Genomic DNA, 23769 nt, shown 5'->3' with positions numbered 1-23769 from the left:
AACCGAATGTGCCAAAGTGGTGTACGGCCACCTACACTGCTATAGGACAACTAGACATACCCATAAAAGGGCACCTGCTTAAATTTTTACGAGATATAATGCTTATAAATACAGCTTCCCCCCCCCCCCCCCCCCCCTAAAACTTGGTCAGACCGGAACTCTGTGCCCTCCAGTGTTTCTGATGCATGTGACCTTTGTTTGCTTTTGCTGTTCCTCTGCTTTTATTTTTTTTCTTGCTTGTATGGTTACGTTTCTCAAGATTGTTTTTTACTTGTATGGCCTCTCCTGCGTGAACCACACGGTTGTCTGCAGTATTAGTAAATAAGTAAAAAAAAAAAAGCAAACATATTGTTATGATGTAGTGGACGAAAAAAAGGTCGAGTTGTATCTCGTTTCGCCATTTTTGGTGTCGTGGCCCCACTTGTTGTCCCCGTGTATACATAGTGTAAAGAAATCCCTTGTTCGAACGTGTTCCCGTGACAATACCGTTTTCAGAAGGGCTGACAATTTCTGCATTACGAAGAAAAACAGTGAGTAAGGTTAGGCAACGCGACATGTAGAAAACCATCTGTGAATCTGTTAGGAGCCCGGTCTTTAGCTTCTTCATTGTGTTTGTTTTTACCCTAAAGTATAAATAGAACCACTGAAACGGCGCCAAAGCGCAGAACGGCACGAAATTAATACGCGTTATGATAGCGATCTGTTCGATTAAAAAGGAAAATCTGTTAAACGAAATGGTCTCCTTCCCACGGCGCAGCTACGCTTACTCGTCCATACAGATCCATGAGTAAACTTGATGATGGTAGTAAGGGGCCTAAGGTACAAGTGGTGTTTCTGCGAGTCGTTTAAGTATAGAAGGGTTCGACATCTCATGAAAAGCTTGGTTTCAAGTTCGAAGACGCAGGATGTACATGCGGCCTTTCCGCTTTTCTGTGTGTGGGAGGCCAAGTGGAATGAATACAACTCATCGCGATAGCTTGCTTCAGAAGCCGGCGGAGAAATCTGGCAAGGCTAGATCGTCTAAGCGTCGCGTACAAGTCTGTCAGCAGCCTCATTGCCCGAAGTGCCCACGTGAGAGAGCAGCCGCTGAAATTACGAACTGTAGTTTTGATCTGTATTCACACGACTGTGCGAATTAAAGGCTGCGCACTAACGGTGAGAACCAGTTGGAATGCCATTGGTGCTGACCTGCCCTACTTTATCTCGGGCATGACGTGATACGAAGTGAAGTTTGAACGTTGTACGGACTCCGCCCATTACTGTCGAAAACGTGATGGGCAAACATGTGTGTACATGCTGCACCATCATCATTTATTATATATAGAAAGGCAAACAAGATAAAAAGACTGATTAGTACACATGTTACGCGTAACTAAATGAAATTGCGACGTGCAATCATTCCGTAGGCACTTTCTAAGCATGACGTAGTCTCAGACATACGTTTCAGAGCCTAACTTAAGCCACGGTTACAAATACAGGTGAACCTGGAAACACAACAAGATACTCAAGTCATTTTCGACTTGTTCGCGTTTGAACTTATGCTGATACTACTTTTAAAATGAACAAGATTATATTATGGGCCGAGAGATCCAAAACACAGACACAAACACAAATAAGGTTCTGTATTGCCTCTTGGGAAAACAAGAACATAATGTTTCAATTAAAAACAACATTAGTGGATCTCATTGAAAATTAGAACTATAATCTTCCGGCTCCCTTGATTTGAGCGCGTCCATATTTTCTTGACCGCCTATTGAGACCTCGTAGTCTGGCTTTTCTGCACAACAATCAAGTTTAGCAATAAGTCAACTTTACAGTGCTCTTCCGGGTTGCGTAGTACTTTGAGCGCACCCATATTTTCATAAGCGCCCATTTGGAGAGCGTAGTCTGGCTTCGCTGCTTAACACGTGAGCTTAGCAACAAGCCATCTTTACAGTGTTGAGTTGTTTTCAAACTTTCAAGGTTTCGTGTGTGCGTGCTACTTCGCATGCGGCTTGTTGATTTGAAAATTTTGCAGAAGAACTTACACGGTGTCATTTCTAGTTAAAAATGCGCACTTTACGGTGCCAACTTTAGTATAACCACAAAATTCTATAATGGTATGTGCGCAATGTGGCTTCGCGAATTTCTTAATGGTTATTACGGCGTAACCATTTGCCATTCACAAGAATAGTGTACTGGGTTAGTTGAAACGGAATCGTAATGTACAGAGCGAAATAAAGCAGCAAGAAAAGCTGGATAAGTAGCTGCGCTCGTGCTGTCAATACTTTTCCTTGTCTGCGCAGTTTTTCGCGCTGTAAGTTGTGAGTAATATGAAGTCGACCATCGAATTTGTTTTAAAGCAGCGGTTACTCGTGATGTGTGTATTTAAGTCTGATATGTTATACTGTAACAAGTAGCTTTTCCGTTGAGCATTTAGTCTCACTGAGTACTTTATGTGGGACATGTACGCTATGGCCTCTTGAAAGCAATTTAACCATTCTATTTCATATTGCTCGAGGGGGAATACATTATGAACGCATATCTTCGTGATACCAGTGGTACCACATAGCAATGGAAAATACCTTTATCTTAAACATTTGATCAGAAATTGCCTTTAGGCTTTAGGAACAACGAGGGAGATACAAACGACCCCGCAAATTGCGTCTCTGTCGCAAGGGTCTGTAGAAATTGAAAACATTCGCTTTCACAATTACCGCGTACTCTTGCTCATGCGCTGGACCCTTTTGCTACAGCCTCAAAGGATCATACCTGAACGCAGTAGCGAAAAAGCCAAACTTTTGATGCAATGCCGCGGTCACGTGCCTAACCATGAGCGTTGACTTGCAACTTGTTGGGTTAGCTGAAATATCGACAGCTGCTGACCGAGGCAGTCACTGTGGAAGCGTCGTTGCATGGTGAACCTACGAGCATGCGCAATACAGCGGCTGCAAAGTTGGCGGTTGATACCATCACGTGACAGTACGCATGTGGTAATAAACCCATGGTGATCCGACAGGAACCGTTTCATAAGAAAGCAGCGAAACGGTTCCTGTCGGAGACTGCTGCGGACTGCCGTGGGAAGTGCGTGTGACGATCGACCAGCTTCGCTGTTTCAAGCGTTGCGCGGCCGAGCTGCAAGGTTAAGCGTTATTTTTTATTTCTTCTTTTCCTACTCTTTCTCTCATTTCACTGTCGCGTAGTTTCTGAACCGGAAGCTCTCCTTTGTCCGCTGCGCTCTCGCAACCAACCGTTGGTAATTGAGTGATTAGCCATCGCTACAATCGGCGCATGTCATCATCAACAAAGGCATTTCTTTCGCGCTGTCACCGATGTGGAATAAACCACTCTGTCGCCGAAGCGCCGTCCCAGACGCACACACCCCCACGTCACAGAGGGGCCGGCTAATCTGCAGTAACGAGATGAAGGAACAAATGGGACGCGAGTCGCGGAGACAGTTGCGTCGCACAGCGCAGCGGAGAACAAACGGCACTCCCGGGAATGGAAGAGGACGCACTGTCTCGCTCTCTGGACGCGGCAGCGCAAAGACGTGGAGAAGAGAGGAGAGGAGAGCGTCGGTGTGTTCCCAAGTGCACCGGGGAGCAGAGGAGGCGGCGTTCGGAGGATGGAGAGCTCACGTGACGGTTCTGGCCCACGTGATGCACCCGGAGGCTGCCGGGAAGACCAAGCGAGGAAAGAAGAAAACGCGGGCTTCGGCTACCGGCCGCGTGGCGGCAGGAGAAGCCTTCCCTCCAGTGAAGCAGCGCTCGAAAGGGAGAGCCCCCATCACACACAGACGCACAGGCACGCTGGCTCGCTCGTCGCTGCTGCTCACTCCTGTGTTCCTTCGCAGTCTGAGAAGCGCGAGCTTTTTTGGCGGACCCCTTCGAGCTTCGGGGCTTACGCCTTGTGCTTAAACTGCCGCCGCTGCAAGCACTTATCTCGGCGCACCGATGCTGGAATTATTCGCGTGACGATGGGAGGAGACGGTGCGGCGATGTGACAGCGACGTTGCCGGGTGCAGACGGTCGGTGAAAGAAGCGTGCGGGGAGGAAACATCGCCGACGCACGGAATTTCGTCTGCAGCGGCGGGAGCAGGAGCGAGCGCCCGGTGTTCGCTGACGCACGGTTCACGAAGGTGCGTTGCGTGCAACGCGCGCTTTGCGCGCTCAAGCTGCTATACGGCTGCTTTTTTTTTTTTTTTTTTCTCTCTCGATTCAAAGTCACGGACAGAGACGGGCGTCCGTTTTCAAAGGCGCTGCGCGCGGCGACGAGCGCGTGCTTGCCTCTGGAACACTCATCGCTTATGCACGCGTGCAACGGATGACGCGATCTCGTCGAGCTCTGTAGCAACCGGACATTCCACACGTCTCGCAAAGGGAAACGGCCTTCTTGGTTTGCCACAGTGTCATCTGCTTTGCTCGTTGCTATAGCAGTCGTTTCTTTCCCGCCACCGGCTTTGAGCAGACTGTGTTTTCATCGCCCGTTTATCGACAACGTGCAACCAGCGACGAAGTGTGCCACCGATAAGGAAACCTACGATGTGGGAAAAGCGCTTTGCAGCGTGCGGCTTCGTGAATGCGTGGTGTTTGTGAGGTGCGTGTGGTTCCGGTGTCGGTGGCAGGCTGTGCGGGCTCCTCCTCTTCCTGAAAGTTTCTGTCGGCGTGTGCGTCGGAGTGTTAGTGTCCTCCGATCGTCAGTATGCATCGCAGACGACCCCCCGCGATCCCTCCGAGACCGTCATTTTCTGCAAGTTTCGGCAGCGGCGGCGGTGGTGGTGTCGGCGCCGAAAGCGGTCCTTCCAGGCGCGGAGGCTTCGTGATCCCCACGCTTGACGTGACCGACTACGACGACGAGGAGGACGACGAAGAGGCAGCGGCAGGAGGAGGAGAGGAGGACGAGGAAGAAGACGATGACGACGACGATGACGACTACGAGCGCGACAGGTGGCGTCGGCGGAGGCAGGACGACGAGCTCGTGCTAGACGAATGTGAGTGTACATTAAGCGCATCCCTGCATGCTCCAGTTTACGTACATAAACAAAAAACAACAAAAAAGTGGAGCGGTGGGGGGGGGGGGGGGGTGAAGTTGGGTTGCGAATCGTGGTGCATATAGCATCGTACTTGTACAGAATACACATAGTGCACAGTACAGAAGAGCCGGACTGCACCCCGCTTGTCCTCCGATACCCGCCGCTTTGAACGTAAATCACTGGCCGGAAGCAAAACATCGGAACATTCCACGAGGCATTGACCTGGTTTTGTTTCAGCTGGATGTGGCACATATGTCAGTTGTCTGTCTTCCAGGACCCCCAAAACAACTTAGGGTCACAATTAAGGGTCATAATCTGCGGCGACTAAGTGTGAATACCTGCAGCACAGATGTTGGCACGTTAGTGCGCGTAACCTAAAACTACAACTTACAATGCTTGAAAATACAGCGCGAGAACAGGACTAGGACGAAAAAAGGAGGGATCGGGATACGGTGTCCCGTTCTTTCCTTTTTCGTCCTAGTCCTGTTTTGGCGCTGTATTTTCAAGTATGCAATATTTACAACTAACCAGCCGTCTATTCTGCTTACAACTGACAATGTAGCAACAATGAATGCAGAAATATAGACAATACATATTAGGGGGGGAAAAAAACGAAATAGTGCTAAGAGCAGGAGAATTGAGTAACGTTAAGAGCTTAATGTTTTACTTTCTCTCGAATATATGAAGCGTAGGGGTAAGATTATCTCTACACTTTAAACACGACGGACTTTAAATTAAATTTGCATATTTTTCACATTTTCATCTCAGCCTAACTTGTGCAACCTCAAATGCGCCAGCGCGACTACTTTCTCTTTTGCTAATTGACCGCTACAGCATCCATCAGACGGCACCACCACCGTCATACTCAATGGGAACGTGCTTTAAGAACCTTATCGTTCCTTCCAGAACCAGTGCCGGTGTTTTATAGTTACAGTGCCTTGACACTTCAAAGTACCAGTTATATTTGTCTTCTTTTCAACACCTCCGGCTTGTTCCCTAAAACCTGCGCATGTTAAGACAGGCAACTAGAAAAAGCGTCTTTTATGTGGCATGACAGTGTTTTGAATAAAATTATCTCTATTTAGAGAGGCTTGCGCTTCAGCACGTGCCCGTGTTTTGGCGGTATACGAAACTATCTTAAGCGCAGCAATTTCTACGGTGCGCCGGATGTTCGCAAAAGAAGCAGCGCTATCTATCTATCTATCTATCTATCTATCTATCTATCTATCTATCTATCTATCTATCTATCTATCTATCTATCTATCTATCTATCTATCTATCTATCTATCTATCTATCTATCTATCTATCTATCTATCTATCTATCTATCTATCTATCTATCTATCTATCTATCTATCTATCTATCTATCTATCTATCTATCTATCTATCTATCTATCTATCTATCTATCTATCTATCTATCTATCTATCTATCTATCTATCTATCTATCTATCTATCTATCTATCTATCTATCTATCTATCTATCTATCTATCTATCTATCTATCTATCTATCTATCTATCTATCTATCTATCTATCTATCTATCTATCTATCTATCTATCTATCTATCTATCTATCTATCTATCTATCTATCTATCTATCTATCTATCTGCGCAAGATAAATAATGAAGGGGCGACACCCGCTGGAGTGTTTTCTTCCACCCGTCTTCCCACATCCGTTTCATCATCATTGCCTAACAGCAGCGTAGATGCGTGATACACCGTCCTTCCTAAGGAGCGCGCGGCAAGACCAGAAGAGCCAAGACGGCCGGTATAACAATACGGCACATTCGTCTGGCCGCCAGCAGAGCGCTCCGGGCGCGCTACGCAGGTCGTGCATGTCAGCAGCTAACATACTTTGTGCAAGCGCAAGCGGTTTTCAATGGCTATAATGCAGCTATAATAGGTGACTGCTAGTAATTACTAGATTATTCTAGTAACGCAGTTTAAAGCTATCCTAATGACTTCTGTAGCACAGCCAAATCGCTCCAGTAAAATGTGCGGTAAGTTATGTCTCGTCTCTTCTGATGAGTACCGTATCCGGGACGCGTGAGTATAAGCTGGTTAGTTAGCGATGGTATGTATGCCATCTCTTAATGAAACATAGGCATTCAGGGCTTCGCAACGTCTTGCGGAACTGTTATGCAATTGAGCTTTTATTGCGACGTTAACTGCACTCTCACGTCATCAGTATGGTTGTGTGAACTTAACTCTTACATATACTAAAAGAAGAGCGTTCAAACACACATAAACTGACTGCAAAGAAATAAGGATGTGCGTGTGTGTGGAAGGAGTGGGAAAGGGGGGGGGGGGTGCGTGTGCGTGTGGAGATTGCAGAATACATAGTCTGACTCGTCTGGGGAGCTACATACGTTGCAAGCAAGGATGGAAAGAAACGAGGGAAAGGAGTGGGGGGTAGGAGGAGGAGGGAGAAATGGACTCTACAAGAATGGGGGAAGAGGGAACAATTAAAAACATACAATTAAAAACACATGCAACAAGATGGCGAGTTGGACTAGTAGGTTGAAGTTCTCGAGAGAAAGCGATTGAAGCGCAAAAGCGCTCGCACAAAAAGAGAAGAGAGAGAGAGAGAGAGAAAGAAAGGAAAAGCGCTGCGCTGCCTGTATATTTCCTTTTTTTCGTGTTTGTGCTCTTGCGCTTCAAGATCTTTCTATTATGATAAACACAAGCGCACCGCAAGTGCTCCTATGTACACTAGCTCATCAAATTACTGCACTCTAAAGCTCCTTTTACGGACGCCGTAATATCTCAGTTAAAAAAAAAGAACAATAAATTAAGCAGCGTTAGTCTGAAAGAGTAAAGATTGGAAGCGGCACGCTCGTAATCTCTAAAATCAAGCTGAGGAACTAGCGTGTAGAAACAGTGCAACGAACGGGACTAAGTCGAGGGAAGACAAACACAGTGCTGTGTTTAGCCTTCTTTGACTTCGTCCCGTTCCATAAGCTGTTCATGCTTGTTCCATTTGTATGCCAAGCGGCCTACTTCTGCTGAAAATTTTAACGAAATGTCTCTTTCTCTTTTTCACTGTCCTCCCCCTGCGCTTGCTTCGTAAATATTTAGACGTGTAGGCCAATGAACAATCCAAACATACTCGATTTTTTAACAGCAGTTTACTGGCATAATTATACCAGGTCACATGTATAACCAACGGATTGAGTGATGGATATATAGAAAACGATTAAGAGAAAGAAATGGAGAGAGAGAGAGAGAGAGAAAGGGAAAGAAAGACAAGGAGGTTAAGCCAGTGTAAATTTTCTTACTTCAGAAAGAAATGAAATGTCTTAATTTCAGTAAAGCTCTCGCAAAAATCAGTGTTTGTTAGGATACAGTCCAATACTGGGATAAGAGGAATCTGTGTACTCAGCCAAATCAGACTGCCTCATAAAAATACATGTTATGTGCAAACGTTTACGTAACCGTCACACCAACATGATATAAAACATGATATATATAGTTTTTTCGTTTCATTTATGAGAAAATGCAAAATTCTAGTGAGTTGTAGTCGCAGAACTCTAATTTACACCATCAAAGTGTTTATAAAGATTAGCTATAAGAAAATTTCCAAACGAGAATAATTGTGACAAGTTTACAGGGACATAACTTCACAACTACATAACTTCTGCTATTTGCTAATGATAGTGAATTTAAACCTAACAAAATTAAGATCTTACCTTACAGTTCACATGCATTTTTATAGTAACTGGGCTACATGAGTTTAGCAAGTAGCTAAACAGCAGCGTAGTTTATAGCCACGTGTAATGCACCAAATTTGTCCGCTTTCTAAACACAGATTTCACAAAATTGCGATTTTGATTTGCTGCGGAGCTATGGAGTCATAAGCGTGGGTTTGAAAGTCCAATTTGGAATTTGACAATTTTCTTCATTTTTTGTTAGTAAAATAGCGTCTGCTATTATAATTTGACTTGTTCATTAAAGAAAATAAAAATTATATTGGAAATTTTGAAGTTGAGCGATTGCTTAATTCGAGCACATCTGCATTTGTCATGCATTTGCATCGGAAAGCTGGGTTTGACCCTAAGCTGGTGGTTTGCGCGACTCCTAACAGCGACGCAGCATAATGTATTGCCGCGCGGTATGCGTGAGTGTTCAACGTTAGATGCATATTTCGCGTGCTCGTGCATCTGGAACAGAAATTTATCTGGACCAGAAATTTATCAATCACTTGCAGTCGCCATTACTTCCAGACATGTTTGTTTTGAACAGCTTTCTGCGTCTCCGCCAAGCACATTTCAGGCTAGGTAAATGACATCGCAACGCTTTAACGAAATTAAACATAAAGTATCATACGTCGCAGCATACATCAACGACGACAATGACAACAACAAGACGTTAAAGTCATCATCATCATCATTAACGGCTCGTTTTGAATGCAACAGTGGTCTAGCCGCGTTTTCTATTGAATTATGCCATTTGATTTGAAAATCCTTTTTCAATCAGTCAACGACTTTTTATTTTCACCCATCCACTCACTCATCTAATCAATCAATCAATCAATCAATCAATCAATCAATCAATCAATCGATCAATCGATCACTCAATCAATAGATCAATTCATGAAGTAAGCAGGCAAGTAAGAAAGAAAAGTAGCTTGCAAATGGTAGCGAGTATTTTACCTCTGCAGTAAATTAAAAGTAATCAAGAAAACATAAATTATTCATTGCTTTTCTTCCGCTTCCTAACTTAGTCTTCGTCTTTCGAACGAGCCATTAATACCCCAGAATTATTTTGTATTTATTCGTAACAAGGCTTGGGGACGAGACTGTCAACGACATTAGGGTGTAGATTTAAGCGGCCTACGAAAATTTATTAGGTTGCGCAAAATGATATATATATATATATATATATATATATATATATATATATATAGAGAGAGAGAGAGAGAGAGAGAGACAAACCTTCTTGCGAGTTTTTAAGGGGATTTGCGTTACAATTCAGATGGAAAGGCTATAGGTTTGGATGAAACCGATTTTACAGCCATTTCAGAATATAGCAGGACGATCTAGGGCCCTTAAATCCTAATGTAATTTACTCGATGGCGCATGCAAATATTTAAATGACGTTAGTCTTAATGGATGTGCTTACGTAAGGCGATACCCAGCTCATGCGCGTTACGCCAGCATAAGAACGGAAGGAAATAAAGAAAGAAGGAAATAATTATAGAAAGAAAGAAAGGGGCGGAGGCCTAATGATCAACAGACAGCCTATAAAGATCCAAGCGCGTAGCGAAGGTCAAACATTACGCCAGACCTGGAGGGGAACGGCGAATCATTATCGAATGCAGGCAAAACTTTCGTAATGAACGTGAACGACTTTACATGTTTGACGCTCTCCGTTCAAAAACTGTGAATGAAAAATAAAATAGGCCGTCTCTCTTTGTCTCTCTTGTTGTAGACATCCGTGAAGGTATGCACATCAGATTTTAATTTTGCGTTATTTGCCAGGTTACTCTGTGTTTCGCTATGGCTCTTCAGTGAAATCTTCCGATAGCCATGGCATCTGACGGTATTAAACATATACATGCTACAGTGGCTTTGAATGCAGTAGAGTTAAGAAACTCAAGGCTTCAAGCATTCAATGCCATCAGCGACAATCATGTAACGCGGACATATTCGTAGTGCGCCGACTCGGACGTCAATTCCTCATGATAAACTTTTGTATCACTTTCTCGACGCCATCTTCACCATTCAGTCAGATCAAGTGAGCTTACAAAGAGACATAGATAAGAAAAAAGAAAGAAAAAGGAATAGGGAAATAAACTTGAGGCAAATAACATGAAAAAAAAAAGAAAAAAGAAATACAGCTCCTCGGAAAGGAAGACGAACTGCGTACTTCTTTACTTCTGACGTATTGGGGTTTATGTATTTATTATTTATTTCTGTTGCATGAAGTCTTTGACGTATTGTATTAAGAATACAACACCCACTCGCCAAGAAAACTATTCTTCTGCGGTGAAACAAGTCGACAATTTCTGCATTTGGGAAAACAGCGCTGTCAAGAATTTTTCATGTGAGAGAATATGTAACAGAGCCGTGTGTCGCTGGGGGCACATTAAATCAGCTTACCTTGGCTTTGGGGCATAAATGTTCATTCGTATCTGAAGCAAAAAGAAGGAGTAGAAACACGAAACAAGCAAAAACACTGAAATGACCCCGAGGGAACACACTGTATATAAGCTGTTCCTCAAAAGCGAAATTAACTCTGAGCGCGGAGTGCATCTGTCTTCTCCGTACTTAAGCCTGTCCGAGTACGCGCTTGCTTGCGAGTGAATATCAAGAATGAAGCCGCCGAGAAAAACAACGCGCTTCGCTCAGCTCGTCGTCTCGCGCACATGTGCGGCCCTTCCCAGAAAAAGAGGCGCTGAGCAATTGATGCGCGCGAGCCCTCGCCCAAGGCCCCGCGCCGTCCAAGAATAGGACCGCGGCCCTCTCGAAAAAAGTCGGCCGAAAAGCCGCGAAAAACCATTCACCTTGCCTTCCTCCGCGCTCTATATGCACGCCCGGTGGAAACACGCGGCTCGGTGTGCTCGCGCGGTCTGGAGCGAGTGCTCATCAAGGTTGTCGCGGTTCGCTGCGCGTGTTAAAAAATAAATTAAAAAAACTGATAGAAAGTGTAGAGACTGTATAGAAGTCGCAGTAGAAGAAAGAGCCTGGGAGGAAGCAAAAGCAAGTGCAGTTTGTCGGTTGTGTTCCGTGACACAGCGCCCGTGATCTCAAAACGCGTTGAAGGAGTCATGACATCGAGTCGGATGTATGGACACTTGGAAATACTAGCCACCTTGGAATGGTTTATATTTTTATTGCGATATCAATTATATGGACACTCCAAGCGCATTTCTGCCGTCACCGTGATGTTCCGTATATAGTCCAAACACGATAAAATCGTCGCCGCGCGCCGTATGCTGTATGTGCGAGTGAAAAGCTTTTTTTGCGAGGGTCAGCTGACGATCGGCGGACTACATCTAGCGGAGCGAGACAGGGACCCCTCGCTTCCGAGCGCGCGGCGTTAGCCCACTACGCCACGAAGCGCACATAGACACACGCACCACGATGGCAATAAATACCCAACATTAACGAAAGGCCGCGTTTCTAGCGCGTTTCTAACGCGTTTGTGCTAGCGCGTTACGGCCCGTGTAAGAAGCTGGTGTAAGACGCTGTGGCCTCTCCGCCTTACCTTCAACGCGTTTCGAACGCGCTGCCCAAGGCGGTGGCAAGTCAAGTTCAAGTCGAGGAGCGTTTATGAATACGGGGGGTATACTCTCTCAGCAGTCATGTGATGGCGTCGGCGAACGTGGTGCACGTTCCGGCATGTGTAAATGGCTGCGTAAGACGCTGTGGCCGCTCCCCCTTACTAGAGAGTACTGCACGTTTCTAACGCGTTTGTGCTAGCGTCCCCTTAAGCGGGAGATCCGATGATTCCCTCCGGAGCTTCGCCCACTCATCATCATTCACCCCGTGGATATGCTGTGATTTTTTTTTTTTTTTGCGAGAGTCAGCTGACAATCGCGGCTCAATCTCGCGCGCGCGAGGTAGGAAGGCGGTGCGGAAGCGCACCGTCTTCTGTCGCACGCGAGGCACGGGAAAGAGGCGAGGAAGGGGGGGGGGGGGAGTTCTACTGCCGCGCGCGCCGTATCTTGAAAGCGATCTGCGACGTGGACGAACTACGCCGGCGGCCGGTAGCTTCGTATGCACTGTGCTTTCGACGTTTAGTTCGCGTTGAAGCGAGACACAGCACGAAGGTCAATTCGCTCGCTGCTGCCGCGCTTCCTGCCTGCAGCGTTTTGACAGCGAGTTTCCGTAGTCATGCATGGAGCGAGATGTGTTCATGTTTACCTGTGCGCGCGTAACACCGTACGTGCTTGTTAATTTAGTTAGTAAGCGAATGTTTACAAGTTTATACGGCTGATAAAACTATTATCCTTGCTTCATATAGCTGTCTACTAATTTGCTATCGCAATCGATGCTTCGCCTTTCGGGCGAAACTGCGACTTTTTGTCACATTGAAATATTTGTTTAAATAACACAATAATAACTGTTATGCGCGGTTATGGTAATTAAGCGTCACTAGCTATTAGTGTAGAATGACTTTACCTGCCGGAATCGTCGAAACTAAAGCCTTGAAGAATATAGTGGAAGCACAGAATACGCACAAATTTCAAAACAGCACGGATGAAAGAGACAAGGAGAGATTGAAATTCAGGTCAATTCAGGTGTTTCGCGATGTACAGCGTTGAGCCACGCGCCTGGTGACCCATCGGTAATGTCGTTGAAGTGCCCGGAACGAGGTGACGGGCTCGATTACCAGGGCACGGCGGCAGTAGCATTCAGATGGCGATAGAATACGTGATTGTCCATGTGTTAAAACCACAAGCGCTTTAGAAGATATGGCGCACCATGGCTTCCAAAGCCATGTCAGACATGGCTTACGACCGTCGGCCAGCGTTCGATGCGACTTGCCCCTATTGCCCCTATTGCAGGCCTACCGCACCTATGGTGGGGTCGATCATACCGAATGACTGAGCTCATCAAGGCGTCACTGCTGCCGAAAGTAAACATCTATCCAGGCCGCCCACCAGACTACTATCTGTGAATGTATGGGCTGCATCGTAGATCGCTGCTGGACTTAATTGAACAGAACAAGCTATACAGGGTGTTCATTTTTAAGTTTTACGGAATTTTTAAAAATTGCCTGTGGCAGGTAGCATAATTCTTATCGTTGAGCTGGTTTATTCGAAGAGGCGGACATTAGTAGCACGAGAAAGCGAAACACATATTCGGCTAATTAACAAAAACTCACTAATTAACTACCTAGGTTAATTACTTTACGACACATATTGCAATTTACGAATTGTAGCCGGTGAGTTTGCAAGACGCATCCACTTGAAATTAATTTCCAGGATGACACCAGTTTCGAGATATTATTTCCCAAAGTGTGTGACGAAATAGCATGGGCGTTCCAGTTACTTTTGTGCTTCAATGTATAAAACGGCATTTTGGTAAAAAAGTAAGTGGAACAACAGTGCATTCTTGTGGCGAGTTTGGTGTCATTCTGGAAATTAATTCCAAGTGGATACGCCTGACAATCTCACCGGCTACAATTCGTAAATTGCACTATGTGTCCTAAAGTAATTAAGAAGTTAATTGGTGAAATTTTTAATTAGCTAAATATGTGTTTCGATGTCTCGTGCTACTAATGTCCGCCTCTTCGAATAACCCAGCTCAATGATAAGAATTATGCTACCTGCCACAGGCGATTTTTAAAAATTCCGTAAAGTTTAATTTTGAACACCCGGTATACGCACATGTAAGATGACTCACCCGTTTTATGCCGCAGGTTGAACATTTTACCTTGAAAAAAATGAAAGTACCCTCCTGCACGCCTTTTCTCATAGCCCATAACTAGGGCTCCGTGCTTTCGGATAAATCCGAAAAAATTCGATAAACACTCGCCGGTAAAATTTTTGACAATTCGGATTTATTCGATAAACTCCGAATTTAACGGCCAATATGACCCTGTTCCGTTCTATATCGAAAGGGCACGTTCTACGCAGTCATTGATACATCGGCCGGTTTGGCTGATATAAACTTTACCTCACGTCAACAGTATCTCGTAGACCACACCCATCGCACATTTAACAAAGGGCTTGTCGCGCACGGAGCGAGAGACGTATGACCGCTCAACGACTGTCACCGACCTTCATGGATACTACGCTGCTGTCGCTGAAAAGCGGAGACAGACAGTTGAGAGGAACCTTTTCGATGCACTCCAGTACACCAGTGAATCGTTTTGGTATAGTGTTCAAATTGTGAAACTAAATGTGAAGCATGAGTTACCCCGCGCGTTCGAAACGTAAGCGCCGATTTTTAAGTTAGTGTTTCTTGAAACCGACGACATGAGCCAACTCATGAGTGATTTTTGCGAACTGTCAGAGCTAATTAATCAGTAACATTGTAGAACCCCTGTCGCTTTGGTGACTTCACACTGTCCAATGGCCAGTGCTTTTTCGCTGCGCGCTGAGTCTTCTAGCGCAGACGTTGAAAAGGCATTTTCAAAGTTGAGAATCATCAATCGAAAGGAGCGTGCTTTCATCAGTGACAGTAACCTCCTAGAGTATGATTGCGTCTATTACAACAAGCTTTAAGGTTGTAATACGCACAGACGTAGGTGTTTTATATTCAAGAATTTGTACTTGTGTGTATATGTGTTTGTGAGTTCAAACCTTCCAGACAACAAAAATACGCTTCGTGTGTTCTGATATCATTTCATCTACGATTTTGGAGAAATGAGAATAATGCAAAATTTAACTCCGAATTTCGGTGAATTCAGGATTTACGAGAAATAAACTCCGAAATGCACCCTCCAAATTTCAAGAAAAATAAACTCCGAAAACATGGAGCCCTACCCATAACCAATCTAATATTCAATTTGATGTGTAATCTAATCTGATCAATTTGTAATGAATAACTGCATCATACCCTGCTTGCTCAACGCAGCACGTGTTTATTTATTTATTTTATTTTATTTTTTAGTGGTACAACGTGGCAGACACGATTGCTTCTTATCCCCGCACATACGATGCCACTTAACAATTCTTTCCCGTCGTTCCGACGCGCGCCCCTGTCGGTTTTTTTTCCCTCGAACATTACGGTTGCCCGACGATATATAAAACCTGGGGCATACCGCATTTTCCTTTTCCCGCCGCCTCGCGCGGCCGCGACGGAACCCCGACCAGATCGATGCTAATGTACAACTGACGGGCACGTAGGCGCCCCAGAGGAGACGTGCTTTTACGGCTCCGTACCGCGGGCCATGAGCTCATGAACGCGCGGGAAATGAAGTTCACAAGAGTGGATATGTCTGGACGTGTTGGTATTGCGCTGCTATATGTAATAGCACGAACACACACACAGACGGGGCTGAATTCACCAAGAGTGATGTGGGGGATCGGCTCCGTACCTTGTGCATTTCGCGCTTTTACATGCCTAGCAGCGCGGGAAAGTTCTCTTCGCGCGCTCGCGTCCCCCTTACGTGCTGTGCGCTGTGTGCGCTGGTGCGTTATACCGTATACTGTGGGAGCCCCGCAGTGGGGGCCTTCCTTTATTCATATACGAGTCGCGTAAGTTAACTTGCAACGCCCACACAGGTCGACCATAACTCGCTTTTGTCCGGGACTTCGTTCGTGTATACTAGTGTCACATAACGTATGACATTGTAGGTGTTGCGCACGGTTCGTAGGCATTAGTGGAGGAGGGGCACGGCTTCCTGTTTGGTTTAGCACGTAGACATGCGTGCGCGAAGCATGTTTAATTTAGCAAGTAGCTCGGAGTACCGCGAACTGTGGAGTTTCGTGTTTGTCCGCTGTTCGCTGAACTGTGTGATTCGCTATATATGCAGGGTATTACAGTGCGTTCAATACAACAAAACATGCCAGCTGCACAATTCATATTGAGTCCGCAACTGCAACTACGCTCTTTGTAACGAGAGAAATAAGTCGCCGGCTGCCCTATCAAACATTCCATCGGACTTTTGGACACTGTCGTATATGGCTATCACTATGCCGTCCACGTATTAGCCCTATCTCTTTACGTTTTCCGCTCGCGATGAGTATAGGCCATCACAGCTATCAAGTGTGATAGGAACAGAGATTAACTGGGCCTCAAGAAATGTGTATCGATTAACGCAGCGTTTCATTGTGGTCTCAATACCGATGCACAAACAGAGAGTGCTGTAGCGGAAGGAATGGGTCTCCGTGGGTGCCTAACGCAGGGCGCAGTGGGCGTATAATTTCGTCGCGTCCCCGTAGACAGCAGGCGAAGGCAGCGTGGGTGGCCGTCGTCGTCGTCTTTTCTAAACCGGGCACGTTTTCTCCGACGCCCCGACCCGGAAGCGGCCGGGTACGACCATGCGGAACCGCCCGATTGGGAAACGCGCGCACATGCACAGGGCCGAAGGCGCGTGGTTCATGATGCTTTGCTGCACTCTCTGGAGCAGCAGCTGCAGTAACTGCGCTCCCCTGTACTCAGTGAAAGTTTAAAAAATACATGAAATATGATTACTAAGATGGAACATGGCAGGGTACTTCAAAACAAGGACGTAGCAGACTGAACAAACTCGAACGCTGTACTGCAACTATCGGTTTATTACTGAATACGCATACATATGTTACGGTTAAGGTTAAGATGTATTAGTAAGCTATACGCTACTGCAACAGCAGAACGACCACTCTCAATTTGTGAGGGGGCTTGACGTGCCAGAAAAAATGTGGTTGATCCCTCTTATATAGGAATCGGTATAGAACACGAAAGTGAAACGTGTCTTCACAGAAGTAGTGTAATGTTTATTGCACATTGATATAGAATGTCTATTGGTGTTTTGTGGCTAAAGCGCCCTTAGGCGTTGATGCACCCACGCTGACGCCTGGTGGCACGTCTCCTCCATCACGACTACCAACGTCGATGACCATGAGCAACCGTCGTGCATACGGAAGCTGCACTACGCTGCACACGCTAGCACAACGCGAAAGACGAAGCACGTAACTGACACACTAATACAACGCGCAAGACAAAGCACGTAACTGAATCGTCACCGAGTCAAATCAGCGCGTACAGCGCGTCGTAATTGCAGCCTCCGCGATCAACTTCAGAAACATTTTCAGAGCTAATTGCGGAGGCCACGCTCCGCTGTGCTGAGTACGGTGAACGCCACCTAGGTGGCGTTGGTAGTGCTTCTTGATGCCAGCGTCCCTTCGAATGCTGGCATCGAGGCGTCGTAGTGCTGAGACCACCGAAGCGTTCACTGTCGGTGCGCGTTAGTGTCATAATGCAGTACTTCTCTTTTCTGCTCGTAGGCGGCGGCACCGCCCCGAGCAAGAGCGCGGGTACACGGAGGAGTGTTAGATATATAAGGCGCGTCTGTGTAGCTCTCTGCAAATGCGTTTGTGGCGCAATGGGTTAAACGCTCGGCGATCTATCGTCGCGGACCGAGAGGTCGTGGGTTCGATTTCCAAATTTTGCATGTTTGTGGAACTTTTTCTTCTGGTTTCTTTCTTTGTATTATGTTCGTGTACATTGTAAGCTGACGTATTTCCGTGACGTATTTCCGTGACGGAAATACGTCAGTGAAGTCTTGGTGGACCCCGGCATAAAACACTTTCGTGTTAAAAAAAAAAAAAAACGCTTAAGCGAGAGTCTCGTGGCGATACCGGGCAACGTTTTCGCACGAGCATACTGTGACGTCATACATTTTGACATCGCCTACTTGTGCTTAGTTCACCAGGGAAAAAAGAAAAAAAAAAAGACTACACTACATTTTAAAGAAACCAGAGGTGCAGTCTAGCAGGTTTTGATGACCTTCTCGCACCAGAATGACCGATACACAAGCACGAGAACGAGGTGAGAGCAGAAGCCAACGTTTCGACAAGTGGACTTTTCTTTTTCAAGGCAACGTATGCTCTCCTGGGCACATTATATATAGGTACGGTTCTTCTAAAGGGGAGATAGAAATAAGGCGAGTGGGCGAGGTAACGAGCGAGGGTGTGTTAGCGGCGAAGGTGTAGAATTGAAAAGAAAGATAATGCGCTACTGATCGTCGGTGGAGGAATTTGAGGCAGCACCTTGTGTTAGCCGGTTGACGTCTCACTCACTCACTCACTGCACCTGCGCGACTGTACTGCGTTAGCATTATCAAGATCGGCCCACCCACACCCTTGATTGCACTGCCTCCAGGGTCGACTCGCATTACGAACCACATTAAAACCCTTGCGAGAACACATGTCGTGCACTGGTGTCAGAATCGGGTCACCAAGAGACTTCCGTTGATTAAACAGTCTCCTGGATGGGCCCAGATTTGATTACATCATCTCCGAGATCGGTCCAGTCTTGTTTGGCGAGAAACCGAGCCACGCCAAACGCCGGCGAGGTAGGCAAAGAACGCTTCGTTAAAAAAGAAAAAGAGAAAAAATAAAGAATTTCCGCCACGTCTAAAGCCCCTATACATAGGGGCTTTAGCCACGTCAGCAGAAGCGCGGCGACGTCCAGTGGCGCCACTGGCGTAGTCACGTGACTCGAGCGGCGACATCAGAGCCGAAGCGCCGCGACGTCACGTGACCAACGGTGTTCGTCACAAGGTGCGCACAACGCAAGGTTCCCACAAAAGGTCGAGGGTACGACTCCCAACAAAGGTGGTGGGTTTATGTGCCTTACTTAACTGCGTCTTCGTCGTAATTAACACCAATGGTCGTGGGTGCGACTCCCACCAATGGTCGAGGGTTCGTAGCCTTTTTGGACCATCGTGGGGTCACGACAACACCGCATTTTGCTCATCATGAGCCATATCATGCTTTCGCATAAAAAAAAATAAAACGTATCATCGAAACAGCAATGAACAAGTTGCTTTTTATTACTCCCTCCGCCTATATACAAGCAGAACTTTGCACGAAGGTCGGCGGCCGACACTCCAGGTAACGCGCGATCACCACTGGAGTTCGTGCCCCCTGCTCGACTATTTCGGAGCAGCGGATTCCCGGTCTCTGCATGCAGCTGCCGCCCCGGCTGAAAACGTCGTGTGTAGCCCCGCTGTTTCCCCGGCCTGTTTCCGCGGGGAGCTATAGACAGCAGCCACGTGGAAGCCTATCAGTCGTTCCGTCGGGAATCGCGCTCCTCGGCTGCCCTTCGCTGCTTCGCGAACCTCGCGACAAGCACACCCCGAACTGTGCACACCGGTCGGAGGTGGGGAGGCGCACACAGCCGAAGGCCCCTCTCCCTGAGCTGAGCTATTTCAGTTGGCTGCGAGGCGACCGTTACGGGGCAATTCGTGTTGCGGGACTGCGCCCAGTCGCCGCCGCGCCTTCTGCGTGCTGGGCAATTGCGCCTTGCCGACGTTTCCACAGGTGCACCGATCAATAGAGAGTTTTAGATTAGGGGCCCCAACGCTTGCGTGCCCCCTCATCTAAAGCTCTCTATTCACTTCTTGGGTATAACGGAGCCGCAGAGAAAAAACACGAGACGGAAAGGAAGGCAAAGAGAACACATGGGACAAGATTTCCGCGTTTTGTTCTGTTTCCCCTACAATGGCTCTTACCCACCACGGGGAGAGAGAAAATGATAAATGAAGGGGGCAGTGAGGTTAACCAGGACCGAGCCCGGTTGGTTACCCTACACTGGGGGAAGGGAAAAGGGGAGGGAAAGGTTAAGAGAAGAAGAGAAAGTCCGCTGTGGATATCGCCGACGCAGTAACAGTTCAGAGGCGGTCATTCAGTCTGGATCACAGACGGTCACTCAATCCGGCGGTATCTTTCAAAAACCGCAGAAGCGCTTTTGTAGCCTTTCGTGGCTGCGACATGCGAGGCCATGGTCCCAAGATCTTGTTCAAGGGCAAAGGGTTTCTATCCAACTGATTTATAGCTGTGCAGAGGTCTTGTCTTTCATTTTCAAAACCACGGGGAAGTGGCCAAGAAGTAGGTGGTATTACAAATGTGTTTTTAAATAATATTATAATCAAAGTAACAGAATATTAGATTGTGGATGAGAGAAAGAAAAAATACAGAAATAAGAAGAAAGCTATTTAGGAATAAGATAATTCGAAATGAAGAAATAAAATGAAAGAATCGATAGATTAGTTTGGCAATTTAATAAGGTAGTCGTTTTGTGTCCCTAATAAAGTTGTGAATCGCAATAATGGTGTCCCTGTGGCTGAGTACCAGCGAAGACGCCCAAAGGGAGATAATGGCTGGCGACGTTAGTGATAGCCCAAGCTAGCGAAATGAAGCTTGTACAATTTTTAGTTTCTTATTATTTTTCTTTTGGTGGCAGGATAAAAAGAAGTTGCTCAAGAGGTTCTGGTACATTGAAAAAATAACAAAGTTGGCACTTCCTTGGTTCGATGTTTTTTTTTTTTTTTAATGGCATAAATATACATTCTCTATTAGGGATTGACCACGATTCGAGTGGAATTGAAGGATTTTTAGTTCTGACAAGAACACAACGGAAACATTTGGGAATAGTCAAAAGAATAAAAGTATTATAAGTAACTAAAGATTCAACGAGCGAGTCACATGGAACCTATTAATAAGTTCTTCAACGGCTGAGTAAGCATTCCTATGACATTGTCCAAAATAGGAGGAGGCTCATGGAGAACGTATATGTCGGGAATGGAAAAAAACTCACTGCAAGTTGTCTGAACGGTATTTCTAAAATGCTTTTGTTTTCTTGAAGATGAGAAATGGTAGCAGAATAAAAAAAATTATGATTACTCAATAAATGAACTCAAAGAGCAGATGATGATGATAAAAATTATAACTAAAATCTGGGGTTTCACGTGCCGAAACCACGATATGATTATGAGGCACGCCGTAGTGGTGGACTCTGGATTAATCTTGACCCACTGGGGTTATTTTACGCGCACCCAATGCACCGTACACAAGCGTTCTTGCATTATGCCGCCATATTTATTATTATTATTATTATTATTATTATTATTATTATTATTATTATTATTATTATTATTATTATTATTATTATTATTATTATTATTATTGTTATTAGTAGTAGTAGTAGTAGTAGTAGTAGTAGTAGTATTTAAACTATAGCTCAAACCAACTGTTTGGAAAGTATAAAGAAAATATACGAAAGAAACCGTCCGTAAATAAAATATTGCGTACTATGCGGTCTAGTCAGCCTTGTATTTATATTTCACTCTCATGTGTTATTTTTGACGCGATAGTGTTAAAGGCCCCGTGTCGCAGAAAATCCGGCGTCGGCGGCGTTGGTGTCATCCCGAATCACTCCGACCGCGCAAGGCCCTCCGCTTGGCGCAAGGTGTTGGGTGCAGGAGAAAATCATTCCGAAATATCCCGACCGCGCAGGCCCTCCGCGTGGTGCAAACTGTTAGTGAACAAAAATTGAAATTCTCACAGTGAAATCTGTCAGAAAAATGCTAAAGTACGACTTAACCACAACCTACAGACATGGTATAGCGTCGGACTGTTATTTGAATGTACGAGAAAACATACTTCTGTTACGAGGAAACTCAAACACAAACCCCTTTTGCCAGCCTTTTTACCATACAAACAGCGGCGCGCTCGGGTAGGCTACTTGCGAAAATCTTATCCAGATAGCGCTCGCATCCTCGGCTGGTCAAATTGGGACTTGGCCTGCCAAAGGCGTTTTGGACACACGCGTGCGTCGGGGCAATAGCAAAAAATTGATAAAATAATAAAAAAAGTCCTAGGGCCTTCACATTTTAATATAAGACGACTTATATTGCCCATGGAAAAACGTCTTCCCAGCAATGCATTTCTATTTAAAAATGAAGCCGACTTTAAGGGGATCGGTGTAAGCTTGGCCTTTGTAAGCTGGCTTTCCCACGTTCTATGTTGCAGTGAAGCCTACTCAAAGAAAATTGCGATGCGAACGGGTCCCGATAACGCTATCGCGTTCCACTCTTAAAGGCGAAGCTTAAGGGTCCTCCATTTTTTTTCTGTGGCGCCATTTCCGATATGAAATCATAGATTCGGCACGTGTGTTATCGTGCCTGCCTTCCTGTCACCTCTTTGTTATTATCTTTTTTTCTTACATTTTTTTGGCGCCATTGCCCAAGAAACGAACCCGTACTCCATACTAACACGCCAAGCCTTCCGTACATACGTCAGCATCATTTGCGCTTCTGAAGTATTTCAACGCAGAAGCGGTTTTGCTTCGTCTCCTTTGAGCTTCCTGTCAAGTCCTTTAAGGGATATTACCCAACCACCAACAAAGAGCTGAACCAGTGAGGAAGGTTAGAATTGGGGAACGAGAAATATATCTGGCGCTTTCCCAGCCGCGTACCAATTTCTCTAACTATATTCCGCCGTGCAACTGAGCAAAGTTTTGCCAACCTCGTGTTTCTTAATCCTGTTTATTTTTCGTCGTTTCTGATGCCTATATCTCTGGTGCGTGCCGTCTTACTCTTCGCCGTTACCTCGTTCCAGTTTCACGTTGTTTACATCGTTAAACGCGGTAGTTTTCTTTTGCCCGTGTGTTCCTGCTAACTTCCTCCGACAATCCATAAAGGTACGTTTACACTAGCGGTAAGAAAAAACGCCCACCGCGACAGCTGGCTCGCGCCAACGTTTTCTTACCGCACATGCGAACCGGTCTCGGAGCTAAATGGGGAGACCAATGATGAGCTGCTCATTTCGTCACGTGGGAATACGCCCCGCCGAACTATCGCGTCTTTCGACTCAGCTCGGAATTAGTGCCGACTGCAGTGAGTAGGCAAAGCGCAAATATCGGCTATTACAGGAGTGCCGTGGCGGGACGAGCTAAATAGGCTCGTCCTAAATGCCTAAAGAAAGATGCACTTCAAGTAATACAGGCAGACAAAGAAGGTGGTTTTGTCGTTCTGCCCGAAACGTTAATGAAAGAGAAATCTAGGTACGCTGTTGTGAAGAACTTTAAAGAAATTTCATTCGAACCGAAGAAATCAGAAGAAAGCCGCCGTGAAGCTACTCAAGGATATGCACCTGAACTCGTTGAGGCAGCTTGTCAACACAGCAGATGCAGAATTCTTGGAAGTGTTCTTCACATGCAAAACGCATAAGCCTGATCACCCTCTTAGGGTAATTGTATCCGAGAAGACATCTTGGCAGTGCCATCTGGGGAAGTTTCTACAAACTCATCTCAAAAAGCTGCCGTTAAAGGACCCATTCCTGGTAAGAAGTTCAGATGAAGTTATTTTGGCAAT

General features: G+C 45.8%; 1 protein-coding gene across 3 annotated transcripts in view; it reads left to right on the top strand.

Annotated features, from left to right (window-relative positions):
- The window catches only part of LOC119460957 (utrophin-like), a 141728-nt gene that overhangs the window by 8960 nt on the left and 108999 nt on the right, over positions 1-23769 (top strand). Inside the window, exon 1 of one of the 3 annotated variants that reach the window (XM_037722107.2) lies at positions 3755-4969. The exons of the other annotated variants lie outside the window; for them this stretch is intronic. Coding sequence (XP_037578035.1) covers positions 4681-4969 — 289 coding nt within the window. The 5' untranslated portion in view covers positions 3755-4680. Of the gene's footprint in view, positions 1-3754; positions 4970-23769 lie in introns of those variants that run through there. 3 annotated transcript variants of the gene reach the window in all.

This window comes from Dermacentor silvarum, chromosome 8, assembly GCF_013339745.2.
Source record: "Dermacentor silvarum isolate Dsil-2018 chromosome 8, BIME_Dsil_1.4, whole genome shotgun sequence".
NCBI classification, from domain to species: Eukaryota; Metazoa; Arthropoda; class Arachnida; order Ixodida; family Ixodidae; genus Dermacentor; species Dermacentor silvarum.
This window is presented reverse-complemented; position numbering and strand designations above follow the sequence as displayed.